The sequence below is a fragment of the Mastigoproctus giganteus genome, chromosome 4 (assembly GCF_048544385.1).
Source record: "Mastigoproctus giganteus isolate SK-2022 chromosome 4, ASM4854438v1, whole genome shotgun sequence".
In the NCBI taxonomy this organism is placed as follows: Eukaryota; Metazoa; Arthropoda; class Arachnida; order Uropygi; family Thelyphonidae; genus Mastigoproctus; species Mastigoproctus giganteus.
The window spans coordinates 154,861,699-154,878,347 of NC_143578.1; the positions used below are offsets into that span (position 1 = coordinate 154,861,699).

At 38.3% G+C, this 16,649-nt stretch overlaps 1 protein-coding gene across 2 annotated transcripts in view; it reads right to left on the bottom strand.

Annotated features, from left to right (window-relative positions):
• Window positions 1-16,649, bottom strand: part of LOC150087127 (disco-interacting protein 2-like) — a 1,128,863-nt gene that overhangs the window by 294,416 nt on the left and 817,798 nt on the right. For both annotated transcript variants that reach the window (XM_090372979.1, XM_090372978.1), the window contains exon 30: window positions 4,981-5,146. In XM_090372979.1, the coding sequence (XP_090229105.1) occupies window positions 4,981-5,146 (166 nt within the window). The remainder of the gene's footprint in view (window positions 1-4,980; window positions 5,147-16,649) is intronic.

Consider the following 16,649-nt stretch of genomic DNA (forward strand, 5'->3'; position numbering starts at 1 on the left):
TGCATATATCACTGTGCTTCAGATTCTACTAAGTTATGAATTTACATGAGCTTTAATAAATTTTAACTTCAGTCCTTTCTCAGTGGCTTTAGGGTTAATAAACCATTAAACCAATTCACCATAAGACAAAAGAAATATAGTCCAACTAAGGATCACCACCATCAACACTTGCAATCAACCTGGTTCATGGAACACAAAGATACACAGGCTTTGTATATTAGTAGTAGCAGTAATGGCAAATGATGCAAGAAAGCAATCTTATACAGTTGGACAAAAAAAAAATAATAAATAAAATTTTAAAATGAGGGACTGACAGTGGCGTAACTATGCCAATGTGGTGCATTGGGCCCATGATCGAAAGGGGGCCCACTGCCCGAAAAAAAAAAAAATTTAACTGAGTAAAAATGCAAGTTTTTTAGTTGTTTATGACAAAATTTACTATGTCTACGAACAATAATATTTTTCACATGAAGCATGTTTATTGTTAGCTAGCTGCACAGCACAAGCAAAACTGCAGTGAATAGGGGTGAAATGGTACTAGCATAGCTGCTGCTTCCAGGGCAATTTTTAACGATTTGTGACTACGGAGGTCCAAGTCAAATAGGGGCACACTTATTGGGGGTCATTATTATTGAGTACAGCCACTCCCCGAATTACGCAAATTGAGTTAAGAGTTGCGTTCTGTGAAACTCTAAGTAAGTAAAATTTTACATAAGTCGGAATTTCCCTAAATGCTTATACAGCACTCGCAACTATGCACGCTGAATTTGATTGAAGCAAAAAAGAAATGTTCGACGAACATGTAAATAGAATTATTTATTCAATTTTTTGATTTCATGCGCAGGAAAAATGACAAAAGTGTGATTAAAAATGTACAATAAAAAGATTAAAGACAAGTGCCAGTAATCAGGGACATCCGATATAGCACCTGAACGATGTTTAGTGATCTGTGTTGATCCTTTAAAATATTCTTTTATACGTGCACTGGCCTTTAAAATAGTAGTCATTGTTGAAGCAGAGAGACCTAATTCCCATGCAATAGATGACAAAGTTTGTCCTGCTTTGTACTTCTTAAACATTTTCATCTTCATTTCTAAATCAATTTTGTTTCGTTTCCTAGCACTGCCACCACTTGCATTTTCCGCTGGTCACTTTCCCTTCATCATTGTAATAAGTAAATAGAAATGAAGAGAACATTCTGAAAATTTATTTATGTTTTTTTATATGATTGAAGATTTCATGTTAGGAGAAGCACATTTCAACATAATAATGTAAAAACCCACAGAATTCTAGCTATCGGTACTAGTAGTAGTACCACATAGTTGATACTTTACTCTGGGGTTACTGCTACCCTTCGCATTTGTCAATGTTAAACTTCAGTTGCCACTTCTCAGCCCATTTTACCAACTTTACTGTCATTTTCTAGTAGTCATTTTCAACTTTTCTATCATCTGCAAACTTTGACATTAAGCCTGATATATTTTCATCAATATTACTGATAAATATAAAAAACAATGGGCCCAACACCACACCCTGGGGGAATCCACTAATAATGTTAGTCCACGAGGAGCGGAGCTGTGCCCATTGATTACCACTCTGTCTTTTCCCACAGTAGCAACTCGCCCTTAATGACATACTGCTCCAATTTTTACAGCAGTCTTTTATGTGCAACAGTACCAAAAGCAAAAAAAACATCCTCCCACTAAACCATCACTTTATCCATAGCAGAAACTTGCCCTTAAGGCTATACTGATCCAATTTGTACAGTAATCTTTCATGTGCAACAATTTCAAAAGCTTTCCTGAAATCCAAATATATGATATCAAAATTATTTTTTGCATCCGGTTCATTTGTGACCACATTATAGTATCCAATCAGATTGGTCAGACAAGATTTCCCCTCAATAAACCCATGCTTTTTCTCAACTATAACTGCAGTCTTACCTAGATGATCCTGGATTGCTTGTTTAACCAGAGATTCCATTATTTTCCACTGAACAAAAGTTAACCTAACAGTTCATGTCACCCTTTGATCCCCTTTGTGAATTGAGGGTACATTTGCACATATCCAGTCCATGAGGACCTTCCTGAATTCAAGTTGCCCTCATAATTATAGCTAAAGATCTGTTTACTTCCTTTGCTACATCCTTTAATATAACTGGATAGATCCCATCCACCCCAGGTACCTTTCTTATGTTTGTTTAACTTCAACAATTTCTCCTCCACTTTGCTCTCAGTTATTACAAGATAATTTAGCTCCCTGTTAAAGTTTGATAAATCTCTGGCATCCACTTCCATACAGAATACCTGATATGTGAATGTACATGCAAAATACTCATTCAATTTGTCAGCTACCTGAGCAGGATCATTAGCAGTCACATCATCATTTTATAAAGTGGACCAATATGATTTATCCCCTTCCTTCTAGAGTTTACGTAAGTAAGAAAGTCTTTGCTGTTTAACTCTGTATCCTTTTTATAAGATTTCTTGTAATCTGCCTTTGCTTACCCAACTTGATTGGTGACTTTATAACACAATTTCTTATATCTATTGTAGGCTTCTGTATTGCCTGATAATATATATGCATCTCATGCATTTTTCTTTTCTGCTTCGAGTCTCATTAGTTTATCTGACATCCATTTAGGCCTAAACCTTGAACGGTATCTCTTAGTTTGTAAGAAAAGCCTAATATCTTCCAAGATTAATTCCTCTTCCCATTTATAATTTGCTGTTGATAATATCATCCATATAGAATTTAAAAACTGCCTGAGACCACCATAGTCACCTTTATGAAAGCAAAAACCCTTCACTTTACCCCTGATGGTAGTTACATTTTGGCAGTTACAGTTGTGAAAGCAAGGTGCTGGGGCTTTCAAGAACTGCTGGGAATAATCATGGAACAAGTAAATACATGGGCTGTGTTAGGGTAACTAAGAATAAGAACATGTATACTTGCATGCATGGAGTGTAGTAAATAAATTTGATGAATTTGAAATATACTTGGGATATGAGAGATATTGTGTCACACAGATATAAGGAATGCGGAATTTAAATTTGGGGAGAACAATGTGTACAGAAATAACAGACAGGAAAGGAAGGGAGAAGGGGTTATGCTGCTAGTTAAGAAACAAAATCTAAGGAAGTGCATCCGGTTGACACAGAAGGACAGTGCAATTCTGAGTCAGTTTGGTGAAACATAAGCACTGGAAAAGCAAAAATGAGGGAGTTTGTTAGAGGCTTAATGACTCTAATGAGTACAATGAACAACTATACAGAGAAATAGCGTGGGCCAGTAAATCAGATTGTCTTATAATGGGGGATTTTGACTTCCCAGATATTGACTGGAACTTATGGATTGGTCACTTGCACACTAGTAAGACTTTTGTGGATGACTGTTTTCTTCAGCAGCATGTTTGATAGGCAACCGGAGGGAGTATTACTTTTGATCTGATTATCAGCAGTTAATATTCATGCCTTAAGAAGTTACAATAAAGGAACCACTAGGTGGCAGTGATCACAGTGTACTTATTTGAGATTTATTTAAAGATGTAACTATCAACCAGGATAAAGTGGGATAAAGGGAAGGGTTTTTGCTTTCGTAAAGGTGACTACAGTGGTTTGAGACAGTTTTAATTCTATACAATGGGCCCAACTCATCATATCATCAGCAAATTCTAAGAGATACTCTTCAAGGTTTAGTCCTAAATGAATATCAGATGAACTGATGAGTCTTATGGCAGGAGGATAAATGTATTGGATGCATATAAATTATAAAGCAACACAGAAGCCTATGGCAGATATAAACCAGTCTGTAATCAAATCAAAACATAGAAGGTTAAGCAAGCAAAGGCAGATTACTAGAAATCATTGGTGAAGGATTCAAAAAAAAAAAAAAAAAAAAAAAAAGCAAAGATTTCTTATGTAATCATTAGAAGGAAGGGGATGAATCACAGCAGTCAATTGATATCGATGGTTCGACTATTGATGATTGTGTTCAGGTTACTGACAAATGAATGAGTATTTTGGATCTACATTCACATATGAGGAATTGTTTAGGGAAAGGGATGACAGAAGTTTATAGAAATCTAACAGAGAGCTAAGAGATTTTGTAATAACTGAGAAGAAAGTAGAACAGAAATTTTTGAAGTTAAACATGAAAAAGGCACCTTGTGTAAATGGGATCTATACAATTATACTAAAGGAGGCAGCAAAGGAAGTAAGCAAACCCTTAGCAATAATTATGAGCATCCTTGGATTCAAGGGAGGTCCTCCTGGACTGGATATGTGCAAATGTATCCTCAATTAACAAAGGGGATTGAAGGGTAACATGAATAATTACTGGCCTATTAGTTTAACTTCTGTTCCAGGGAAAATAATGGAGTCACTAGTTAAAGAAGTAATGCAGGATAACAGGCTGCAATTCTATTTCAAACACAGCATTGGTTAATTAAGGGGAAATCTTGTGTGAACAATTTGATTGGATACTACAATATGGTCACAAGGAAACTGATGCAAAAAATAATTTTGAAGTCACATAGTTGGATTTTGGGAATGTTTTTGATACTGTTCCACGTAAAAGACTGCTCTACAATTTGGAGCTGTGTGGCATTAAGGGCAAGTTTCTGCTTAAATAAATTTCAAATAAAAACTTGATAAAGTACTGGAGGGAATGAACAGATAAAATGGGAAGTGTTGTGTTTATTATTTATTTTTTTGCTGATTATGTATAAACTTGCTTTGTTGCATCATTTGCCGATACTAATGCTAACACTTTGTTCAATTGTATTCCATCTCTAAAAAATTGATTTCTTCTACCTACTAGGGGCCATGATGATAAAAATTAATTCCAAAAGCTTTGAGTTAATACCAATTCAGAATATTACAGATACACAAACATTCTTACCTAACTCATAACATTTTATGTGCATTCACACAAAGAATTACAAAACAATATTTTCATAAAGTTTTAGTGAAAGCTTACCTACATAAAGGCAGCCATAGAAGGCACATATAAGATCGAGTCCAGGAGGATAAATGAGTGCAACGTGGTCACCTGTATTTAATTTACCCTTTTCTAACAGCATGCAAGATACTCTTTCTGCCCGCTTGTGGAGCTGAGAACATGTCATAGTTGCTGTAACACCTCCCTAGAATAAATGTTTTACATATACTGTGGGTGAATAAGTAATCACTACATATTAGATTATATGCAATAAAAAACAAGTCAAATATAAATGCAAATATGCACCAAAATGCTAATATATGCATTACAATTTTTACATTTATTACTCTCTATTATAATTAATTGAACCAATTTTCTTTGCATTCAACATGTTAAAGTAAGGAAACCATTTATGAAAGTTTTTTTTCTTTCAAACTCGCATCTGGAAAAATTTTTGTTCCAATACACGATAATATTATATTTGTCCAAGTAGTCCATTGTAAATGGAATTAGAAATTCATCTGTTTTCCTTAAACTGTGGAATCCTGAGTTCTTTTCTAAAACATTATTTTATTTTCATATTTCTTCTCCTATGCCTCCAGGCACAGTTGAAATTTGCATTTCAACACTTTCCATCTCTCCAATTGTGCTGCTCAAAATCTCCACGTTTCAAGTTCAGTTATACAAATAGGTAACCAGATGAAATGGGTCTGGATGAACAATAAATGTTTCCTAGCCAAAGAATCAGAAAATATTGTCTTAGCATTACCAATAGCTGCTGAATGCCCATTCAAGGAATCAGCAACTTCCTTTATAGAATCAAAATTTATAGCAATAAATGATGCCTCTTGTGAACACGTTCTCCATCTTGTGAGAACAGGATCAGGTGGGAGAGGAAGAGTAGCATATTGTTGTAAGTTGCTGTTCTCAAAGTTGCTTTTGACAAAATCTATTTTATACTAGAAATGAGTTTGTTAATTTCACCAAAATTCTCCTGAATTGCCTCTGCCAACCTATGTAAGCTGTGGGCTAACCAAGTTACATGGATCAGATTTGGATTGAAAATTTGTAATGCAGAATTGGCTTTTACCATATAAAAAGCAGTGTCACTAACATAAAATGCAGACTCTTTCACTATAGGTCGATTCTGGCCATAATAACTGCAAAGAATCATTACAAATCTTGCCATTGTAAAGTAATTCACCTTCTCGAGGGCCTTACAAGCAAGTAACTACGGGCATGATGGTACTGCATCTAACATAATATTCTTGATGAAGCAGGAATATTATGATTTTTTCAATATTTTTTTCAAAAATTGCTTAAAGACTTGATTTTCTAACTTATTGTAAGGGATAATTCTGTTTACCAGGGTGAGACAAATCCTTTGAAAAATTGACTTATTCTTGTTTTTTATTTCTTCTTTTGAAGTACATGGCTATTAGTAATAGCCATATGGTGCAAGGAACCCAAGGCTTACGCTGCACTAGCCAAAAAAAAAAAATAAAATAAAATATGTAATAAAATAATAATAACAAAAAAATTAAAGGAAATAACTAATTAATAAATAATAAAAGAAAAGAAAATAGACAACACCCATGCATTTCTTTCATCCTTTTCATAGGTAACTATCCATTTTAACTTTCTGAATAGTCCCAAAAACTGTGAGCCTCTACCACCCATTTAGTTAACTTATTCCAATAATTTATAACTCGCTCACTTAAACAAAACTTCCTGCAGTCCAGTCTAAACATCTCCCCCCCCAGTAACTCGAATTTATGGCCCCTAGTCCTAGAATCATTTATAACTATGAAAATTTTGTTATCATTCATTTTACTTTTGCCTCTCAGGGCCTTAAACACTTCAATCAAGTCTCCTCTAAGGTGCCTAGTTTCCAAGCTGTGCTACCCACATATTCAAAGTCTTCTCTCATATGGATGCCATTTTACCAATCTGAACAGGCGAGTTACCCATCTTTGGACCCTTTCAAGAAGCCTGATGTTTTTTTTAGGTATGGTCTCCATACCTCCTAATTCATTTCACAAATATACGTGGTCTCAATTCTAATCTCAACAATGTCCATTTCCACTTGCAGTCGGCCAAACCCCATGTACTTTTTCTGACAGAATCTCAGTTATCGGTTGATTCAACTACTGCTCATCTCAGATGCCAAAATTATTCGCTGTATGATTCCTTTCGCCTCAAAGGTGGTACCTTGTGCATATCTCCGTTCTGATATTCCTTGTCAGAGACTTAGCAATTTGGAATCTCCTCTCTTTGACCTTCTCTGGCTTAAAATCTCTCTACCTCATTGTGTCAAATTCATCTGTTGTCTCTACTGTTCTCCCAACTCCACTAATCACTTGGAGCTCTTTGACTTCCTCTCTTTGCAACTTCACTTTCTCCAGTCCAACTTTCCTAACAGTGAGGTAATTTTCCTTGGTGATTTTAATGTTCACAACTCCAGCTGGCTTCCGTTTTCTAGTCACATCGACCAAGCAGGTTGAGATGCTGAGGCTTTTGCAATTACTAATGATCTTGCACAGATTGTTCATTTACCTACAAGAATACCGGACAATCCTAATCATACAGCCAATACGCTTGATCTTTTTCTCACAAACAACATTTCTAAGTACACGGTCAAAGTGAGAGGTCCTTTAGGCACTTCAGATCACAACTTGGTGATGGTCTGTTCTCCAATGGAACCTTTATCTCATGGCTATTCCCAACCTCGTGTTGTTTGGCATTACAAGAATGCAAAATGGGATGACCTGCGAGACTTCTTTTCCTTGGTTGGATTACTGTTTCAAAACTTCTGATGTCAACGTTTGCTCAGATCGTGTCATTGAAATTATTCTTGCAGGAATGGAATCCTTTATCCCACACTCCACTTTAAAATCTCGTCCTTTATCTAAACCTTGGTTTTCCAATAAATGTGCTAAGGCTGTTCAAGAGAAGAATGTTGCATATCGTAATTGGCTTGTTTCTAATTCTTCAGTTTCATTTTCTGCCTACACCAAAGCTCGCAACAATTGTAAAGCAGTTATTAATCAGTCCAAACTAGAGTTTGAACAGGCTAAGAGTAGAAAACTTGCTTCTTGCCCTAATGGTAGCCGAGCATTCTTGTTCCTTGCCAAAGCTATTGGCCGCAACTTTTGCCCATCTCTGCTCCCACCTCTGTTCAAACCAGATGGTTCTGTTGTCACTTCAGCCAAGGATAAAGCTGACCTGCTAGCATCCCATTTTTCTTCCAGGTCATGTATTAATGATCTTGGTAAAACACCTCCCACCATTCCCAACACGCTCCATTCAGTGCCTCCTGTGGTCTTCCGTCAAAAGGATATCAGAAGGATTTTGATGAATCTTGATGCTAAGAAAGCTCCAGGTCCTGATGGTATTTCTCCACTTGTTCTCAAAACCTGTGCTCCTGAACTTACTCCTATTCTTTGCCGCTTTTTTTCACTTTCTTAAAAAAAGTGAAAAGTTTCTTTCCAAGCAGAAGGAAAAACACCTTTCTTCCAAAGGTGTTTTTCCTTCTGCTTGGAAATTTGCTCATATCCAGCCAGTTCCTAAAAAGGGTGACAAATCCCTCCCATCCAATTATCGTCCCATTGCAATTACTTCTACTGTTTCTAAAGTAATGGAGAAATCAATTAACCGCCAAATTTTAAACTACCTAGAAACCTTCCGTCTGATCAATGATCGCCAGTATGGATTCCGTTAGTGTCTATCCACTGGTGATATTCTGGCTTATGTTACCCATTTATGGACTAATTCAATGGAAAGGTTTGGTGAAACACAAACAGTTGCTCTTGACATCTCAAAGGCTTTCGATCGTGTTTGGCATAAAGGTCTTCTAAACAAGCTTCCATCTTATGGTTTGCCAACTGTTTTTAGTAATTGGTTATCCAGTTTTCTCTCTGATCGCTCACTGAGGGTGATGGTAGATGGCTCTCTATCTTCTAACTTCTCCACTAATGCCGGTGTTCCCCAAGGTTCAGTTCTTTCCCCCACTCTTTTCCTCTTGTATATTAATGACCTTCTTCCATTGACTGGAAATCCTATCCATAGTTTTGCCGATGATAGCACATTGCATTGAACTTTTCATTTTGAGAAACCTTGTCCTGCTCAATCAGCTTCAACTTCTCGAAAATCTGCTACCAATTCCTTAAATGCCGATCTTCAGGTAATTGTCCAGTGGAGCAAAGGCAACTTAGTTGATTTCAACCCTTCTAAAAAAAAAAAAAAAATTTTACCCCAGGGGCTCACATCTGGTGAGTATGGGCTTGGCACACCCAGTGTCCTGAGCTGCTGGATATCATCATTATTATTCTCTTTCTTGGTGATTCCTTTCTGACTCTTGTGTTCTCTCTCTCTCTCTCTCTCTCTCTCTCTCTCTCTCTCTCTCTCTCTCTCTCTCTCAGGGTAATGCAGAATTTTTTTTTTTTTTGGCTGGTGCAGCATAAGCCTCAGGCTTCCTTGCACCATATGGCTAATAATAATAATAATAATAAAACTCAGTCTTGTCTTATATCTGGCAAAAAGGATTCTTTTGGGCCTATGCTTATCTTTAGTGACACTCCGATTTCTAGGCAAAATGATATATCTCTTTTGGGGATTACCCTGACTTCTAATCTCTCTCTCTTGACACAAGCACATTACAAATATTGCTTCCTCTACATCTAAAAAAACTTGGTTTTCTCTTTTGCTCTCGGCGTTACTTTTCTTCCAAACAGCTGCTCACTCTGTATAAATCGCAAATCTGCCCTGCCATGGAATATTGTTCCCACATCTGGGGTGGTGCCCCCAAAACCTCTCTCAGGCTTCTTGATTCCATTCAGAAGAGGGCAGTTAGGTTAATTAATGATTCATCTCTAGCAGAGTCTCTCCACTCGCTTTCTCATAGACATACTGTTTCTGCTGCATGCCTTTTCTACAGTTACTTCCATGGGCACTGTTCTTCTGAATTGGTTTCTATAATTCCCGCTCTCTCTTTCAAAACAGTACGAACACGTGCCGCCACCAGCCAACATCCATTTACTGTCCAACTTCAAACCCACAGAACCAACTTTTCATCTTCCTCATTCATTCATTCAACTGCCGTTTTCTGGAACAACCTTCCTTCATACGTATTTCCTGAAAATTACAATCTACAGAAGTTCAAGTCCAATGTCAACAAATATCTTCTTTCGTGTTTCCACCTCCAACCCAAGCACGGTACTAAGTACTATAGGTTCTAATACCTGTCGTGTTTGGGGTTCACATAAAAAAAAAAAAAAAAGTATTCCAAGTGTGGTCTAACTTTATTTGGTGTAGCCTTATATAACAGGATTATGATGTCCTTATCTCTACTAACAAATGTTCGATAAATCATCGATAGGACACCATGAGCCTTCCTTGCAACCTATCTACAATGCTTCAAGAACTTCATGTCTGACTAAATTGTAACTCCCAAGTCCTTTCTTCCACTGCTGACTTTAGTTCAACTCCACCAAGTGCATAAGTTATTTTGGGGTTACTGTCCCCCACTTTGCTGGATAAAAGTATAGCTGCCAGTTTTTTGACCATCCCTGAAGTCTATTTAGGTCATTCTGAAGAAGCTCTGCTTGGCGGTGATCATTAACTACTCTACCAATCTTTACATCATCTGCAAATTTAGAAATCATGCCCTCTATCCCTTCATCGATGTCATTTAAGAAAATAAAAAACAACAGTGATTCCAATACTGTTCTGTGGGGAACCCCCACTACTTACATTAACCCAATCTGAGGAATAACCATTTATCACGACACTGTCTCTGGCCCTGAAGCCATCCTGCCATTTTCCCCGTAATTCCAACCTGTTCCAGCTTATAAAGTAAGCATTCAGGTGGGACTGAGTCAAATGCTTTGCAGAAATCTAAATAAACAATGTTGAAATTATTCCCTAAATCCAGCTCATTAGTGATCCTGTCAAAACAGCTAACCAGATTTGTTAAACATGATTTTACCAAACCAAACCATGCTGTGTATCCTTCACAATTCCATTAATATCTAAATGATACTAATTCCACCCTTGATCATGACAACCATGATTTTCCCTCCTACTGAAGTTAGACTGATCAGTTGATAATTTCCCACTACACTCTTAGAACCCTTATGTTTAGGAATTACACTGGTACTTTTCCAATCCAACGGAATCTCTCCCGAGTCAAGTCATGCTATCATAATTAGTCTTAATGGTTCAATGCACTGACTTACTGCTTCCCTTAAAATTAAAGGTATATGACATCAACCCCAGGAGCCTTATTCGCCTGTAGGCTCAAACATTTTTCATTAAACAATCATGGGAAATTTCAATATCATTAATTCCTTATTTTTCAACTTCACTCCCATAATTTCTCACTGACATGAAGGGTTTTTATTCTGTAAATATTGATGCAAAGTTAACTGTTCAGATCATCTGCAACGTCAGCTGAGGTATCTAATACTACCCCATGTCCATTACATAAGGGTCAATTTGGTTTGTCCTTCTACTTCTATTCTTTGCATTTATATACAGCAGAATCTGGAAAAGAGGTTTTCCAAGGGAGTAGAGGTTTAGAACTTATGAAGGAAAAATGACCTAAGGTTACGAAATATTAACTACACAAATAAAAATGAAAAGCATTAGAATTGGTAGAGGCATATGATGCAAGAAAGCAAGCTTATACAGCATCAGCCAAAAAAAAAAAAAAAAAACACCTTCCCATTTCACCCATCCATTCTTTCCAAATGTTTGTCTAGTTCTGCAATGAAGTTGTGAACTTCCACAACAACAACAGATGGAAGTTTGTTCCAGCAATCAACTACCTGCTGGCTAAAGACAAATTTCTGCACATCTATTCTACAACTGTCTTTCCTCAATTTAAATTTGTCTCCTCAGGTGATTAATCTAGGCAAGAGGAAAAATTCCATTGGTATTGAGCTTGCTCAAACCATTCAAGGCCTTATACACCTCAATTAGATTCCCTCACAGGTGCCTAAGTCTCCAGGCACTGCAATTTGCAGAGCTCAAGCCTTTCTTTGTATTCCATTCACCAATCTCGTTGCCCTTCTCTATACTCGTTCCGGCAGCTCTACATCCTTCCTAAAAATGAGACCTCCAGCTCTGTATACAATACTGAAGGTGTGGCCTGTGACCATTGCCTTATACAAGGGGATAATCACCTCCTTATCCCTACTATAAAAATTCCTGTATATCATATACCATATGACAAGATGCCATGAGCTACTCTTGCAGACTGTCTGCAATGCTCAGAAAACTTTATATCTGAATGCAACATTACCCCCAGGTCCTTTTCATTCTCTGCCACTGTCAGTGTAGTGCTACACAGTTGATATGTCACTCTTGGGTTACTGCTACTCTTATGCAGTACTTTACATTTGTCAATGTTAAAATTCAGTTGCCACCTCTCAGCCCATCTGCTCAATTTTTCTAGATCCTGTTGCAGTAGTGTACTGTCATTAATAACCCTGCCAACCTTTGTATCATCTGCAAACTTGGACATTAAACCTGATATACCCTCATCAATATCATTAATAAGTTTTTTTTATGTGAACCCCAAACACGAGAGGTATTAGAACCTATAGTACTTAGTACCGTGCTTGGGTTGGAGGTTGAGAAGACGAAAGAAGATATTTGTTGACATTGGACTTGAACTTCTGTAGATTGTAATTTTCAGGAAATACGTATGAAGGAAGGTTGTTCCAGAAAACGGCAGTTGAATGAATAAATGAGGAAGATGAAAAGTTGGTTCTGTGGGTTTGAAGTTGGACAGTAAATGGATGTTGGCTGGTGGCAGCACGTGTTCGGACTGTTTTGAAAGAGAGAGCGGGAATTATAGAAGCCAATTCAGAAGAACAGTGCCCGTGGAAATATCTGTAGAAGAGGCATGCAGCAGAAACAGTACGTCTATGAGAAAGCGAGTGGAGAGACTCTGTTAGAGATGAATCATTAATTAACCTAACTGCCCTCTTCTGAATGGAATCAAGAAGCCTGAGAGAGGTTTTGGGGGCACCACCCCAAATGTGGGAACAATATTCCATGGCAGGGCGGATTTGCGATTTATACAGAGTGAGCAGCTGTTTGGAAGAAAAGTAACGCTGAGAACGAAAGAGAAAACCAAGTTTTTTAGATGCAGAGGAAGCAATATTTGTAATGTGCTTGTGCCAAGAGAGATTAGAAGTCAGGGTAATCCCCAAAAGAGATATATCCTTTTGCCTAGAAATTGGAGTGTCACTAAAGATAAGCATAGGAGCAGAAGAATCCTTTTTGCGAGATATAAGACAAGACTGAGTTTTAGAAGGGTTGAAATCAACTAAGTTGTCTTTGCCCCACTGGAGAATCACCTGAAGATCGGCATTTAAGGAATTGGTAGCAGATTTTCGAGAAGTTGAAGCTGATTGAGCAGGGCAAGGTTTCTCAAAATGGAAAGTTGAATGCAATGTGCTATCATCGGCAAAACTATGGATAGGATTTCCAGTCAATGGAAGAAGGTCATTGATATACAAGAGGAAAAGAGTGGGGGAAAGAACTGAACCTTGGGGGACACCGGCATTAGTGGAGAAGTTAGAAGACAGAGAGCCATCTACCATCACCCTCAGTGAGCGATCAGAGAGAAAACTGGATAACCAATTACTAAAAACAGTTGGCAAACCATAAGATGGAAGCTTGTTTAGAAGACCTTTATGCCAAACACGATCGAAAGCCTTTGAGATGTCAAGAGCAACTGCTTGTGTTTCACCGAACCTTTCCATTGAAGTAGTCCATAAATGGGTAACATAAGCCAGAATATCACCAGTGGATCGACACCGACGGAATCCATACTGGCGATCGTTGATCAGACGGAAGGTTTCTAGGTAGTTTAAGAGTTGGCGGTTAATTGATTTCTCCATTACTTTAGAAAGAGTAGAAGTAATTGCAATGGGACGATAATTGGATGGGAGGGATTTGTCACCCTTTTTAGGAACTGGCTGGATATGAGCAAATTTCCAAGCAGAAGGAAAAACACCTTTGGAATAAGAAAGTGAAAAAAGGCGGCAAAGAATAGGAGTAAGTTCAGGAGCACAGATTTTGAGAACAAGTGGAGAAATACCATCAGGACCTGGAGCTTTCTTAGCATCAAGATTCATCAAAATCCTTCTGATATCCTTTTGACGGAAGACCACAGGAGGCATTGAATGGACCGTGTTGGGAATGGTGGGAGGTGTTTTACCAAGTTCATTAATACATGAGCTGGAAGAAAAATGGGATGCTAGCAGGTCAGCTTTATCCTTGGCTGAAGTGACAACAGAACCATCTGGTTTGGACAGAGGTGGAAGCAGAGATGGGCAAAAGTTGCGGCCAATAGCTTTGGCAAGAGACCAGAATGCTCGGCTACCATTAGGGCAAGAAGCAAGTTTTCTACTCTTAGCCTGTTCAAACTCTAGTTTGGACTGATTAATAACTGCTTTACAATTGTTGCGAGCTTTGGTGTAGGCAGAAAATGAAACTGAAGAATTAGAAACAAGCCAATTACGATATGCAACATTCTTCTCTTGAACAGCCTTAGCACATTTATTGGAAAACCAAGGTTTAGATAAGGGACGAGATTTTAAAGTGGAGTGTGGGATAAAGGATTCCATTCCTGCAAGAATAATTTCACTGACACGATCTGAGCAAACGTTGACATCAGGAGTTTTGAAACAGTAATCTGACCAAGGAAAAGAAGAAAAGAAGTCTCGCAGGTCATCCCATTTTGCATTCTTGTAATGCCAAACAACACGAGGTTGGGAATAGCCATGAGATAAAGGTTCCATTGGAGAAGAGACAATCACCAAGTTGTGATCTGAAGTGCCTAAAGGACCTCTCACTTCGACCGTGTACTTAGAAGGGTTGTTTGTGAGAAAAAGATCAAGCGTATTGGCTGTATGATTCGGATTGTCCGGTATTCTTGTAGGTAAATGAACAATCTGTGCTAGGTCATTAGTAATTGCAAAAGCCTCAGCATCTCGACCTGCTGGGTCGGTGTGACTAGAAAACGGAAGCCAGCTGGAGTTGTGAACATTAAAATCACCAAGGAAAATTACCTCACAGTTAGGAAAGTTGGACTGGAGAAAGTCAAGTTGCAACGAGAGGAAGTCAAAGAGCTCCAAGTGATTAGTGGAGTTGGGAGAACGGTAGAGACAACAGATGAATTTGACACAATGAGGTAGAGAGATTTTAAGCCAGAGAAGATCAAAGAGAGGAGATTCCAAATTGCCAAGTCTCTGACAGGGAATATCAGAACGGACATATGCACAAGTACCACCTTTGAGGCGAAAGGAATCATACAGCGAATAATTTGGGCATCTGAGATGAACAGTAGTTGAATCAACCGATAACTGAGATTCTGTCAGAAAAAGTACATGGGGTTTGGCAGACTGCAAGTGGAAATGGACATCGTTGAGATTAGAATTGAGACCACGTATATTTGTGAAATGAATTAGGAAATCCTTGGGAGGTTTAGATATTTTCGCAGATAAGCTTGTTCTATTAGTTTGACAATTCATGGTGTATTCAACAGTAAGAAAAAGTGGGTGGGACATGCTGTATGAAGTAATGAAATTTTTGGATATGGCGTACATGTGGGAAGAATATACCCAGATCCTTGACATAACGTGGCCTCGACAATGCTCCCCGCATACACACTACTCGGACTCCCTCCAGTCACTATCTGGCAGAGTAGAGGTAGCAAGATTATACACTAGCTGATCCGGAAGCCTCCTAGAGAGTTACCAATAGGTTCGGTCCGGTGTACTAACTAGCGGCCGGCCTGCGAAAACCGTTTTAGAGCTGTACCCTCGAAATGTAAGGAATATTGGATCTCGCCACAACGTTCATCATAACCTCAAGAGTCATCAATCATACTGCATGATGGAAGAGATAGGGAAGGATTGACCGGAACTTAGCTCTAGAGACTAAACATGGGTTCCACCACTTCAAGCCTCCAATAAGCAAAGTGGTGGTATTTCACCGGTTGATGAGAGTCATCTACCACCTAGTACTGCCTGGTAACATAGAGGGGCGGCATTCCTCCATGTGGTGTGGGCGCCACACCTCGACCCCTGCTTACGTTGGTTCACACCTGGGTGGTCACCCACCATGTGCTTGTGCATGGAGGTTATACCCAGGATTACTAACAGTCCCACCATCGTGAAGGTGCAAGCAGAGGATTTGGTTGTCACAGACCGTCCGGACTTCGCCGAAATTGGGTCCACTTGACTTGAGTGTCACCCGAATATCAGTTCCATCAGCGTTTTAGACTCCCATGTAGCAAGTACAGCTTGTCTGGCATATCTGAGAGAATGTCTGTGACAACCTCAAGGACCAAAATTTATATTACTGTATATAATAAGTACAGAAAACAACAGTTGGCTCACTGAACCCTGGGGGAACCACTAATAACATTAGTCCATGAAGAGCAGTGTCCAGTGATTACCACACTCTGTCTTCTCCCACTCAAATATCCTTTTATCTATTGTAGCAACTTGCCCTTATTGACATATAGCTCCAACTTGTACAGTAGTCTTCCATGTGCAACTGTATCAAAAGTTTCCTAAAATCCAAGTATATGATATCAAAATTATTTTTTGTATCCAGTTGCTTTGTGACTGCATCATAGTATCCAATAAAATTGGTAAGACAAGACCTTCCCTTAACAAACCTATGCT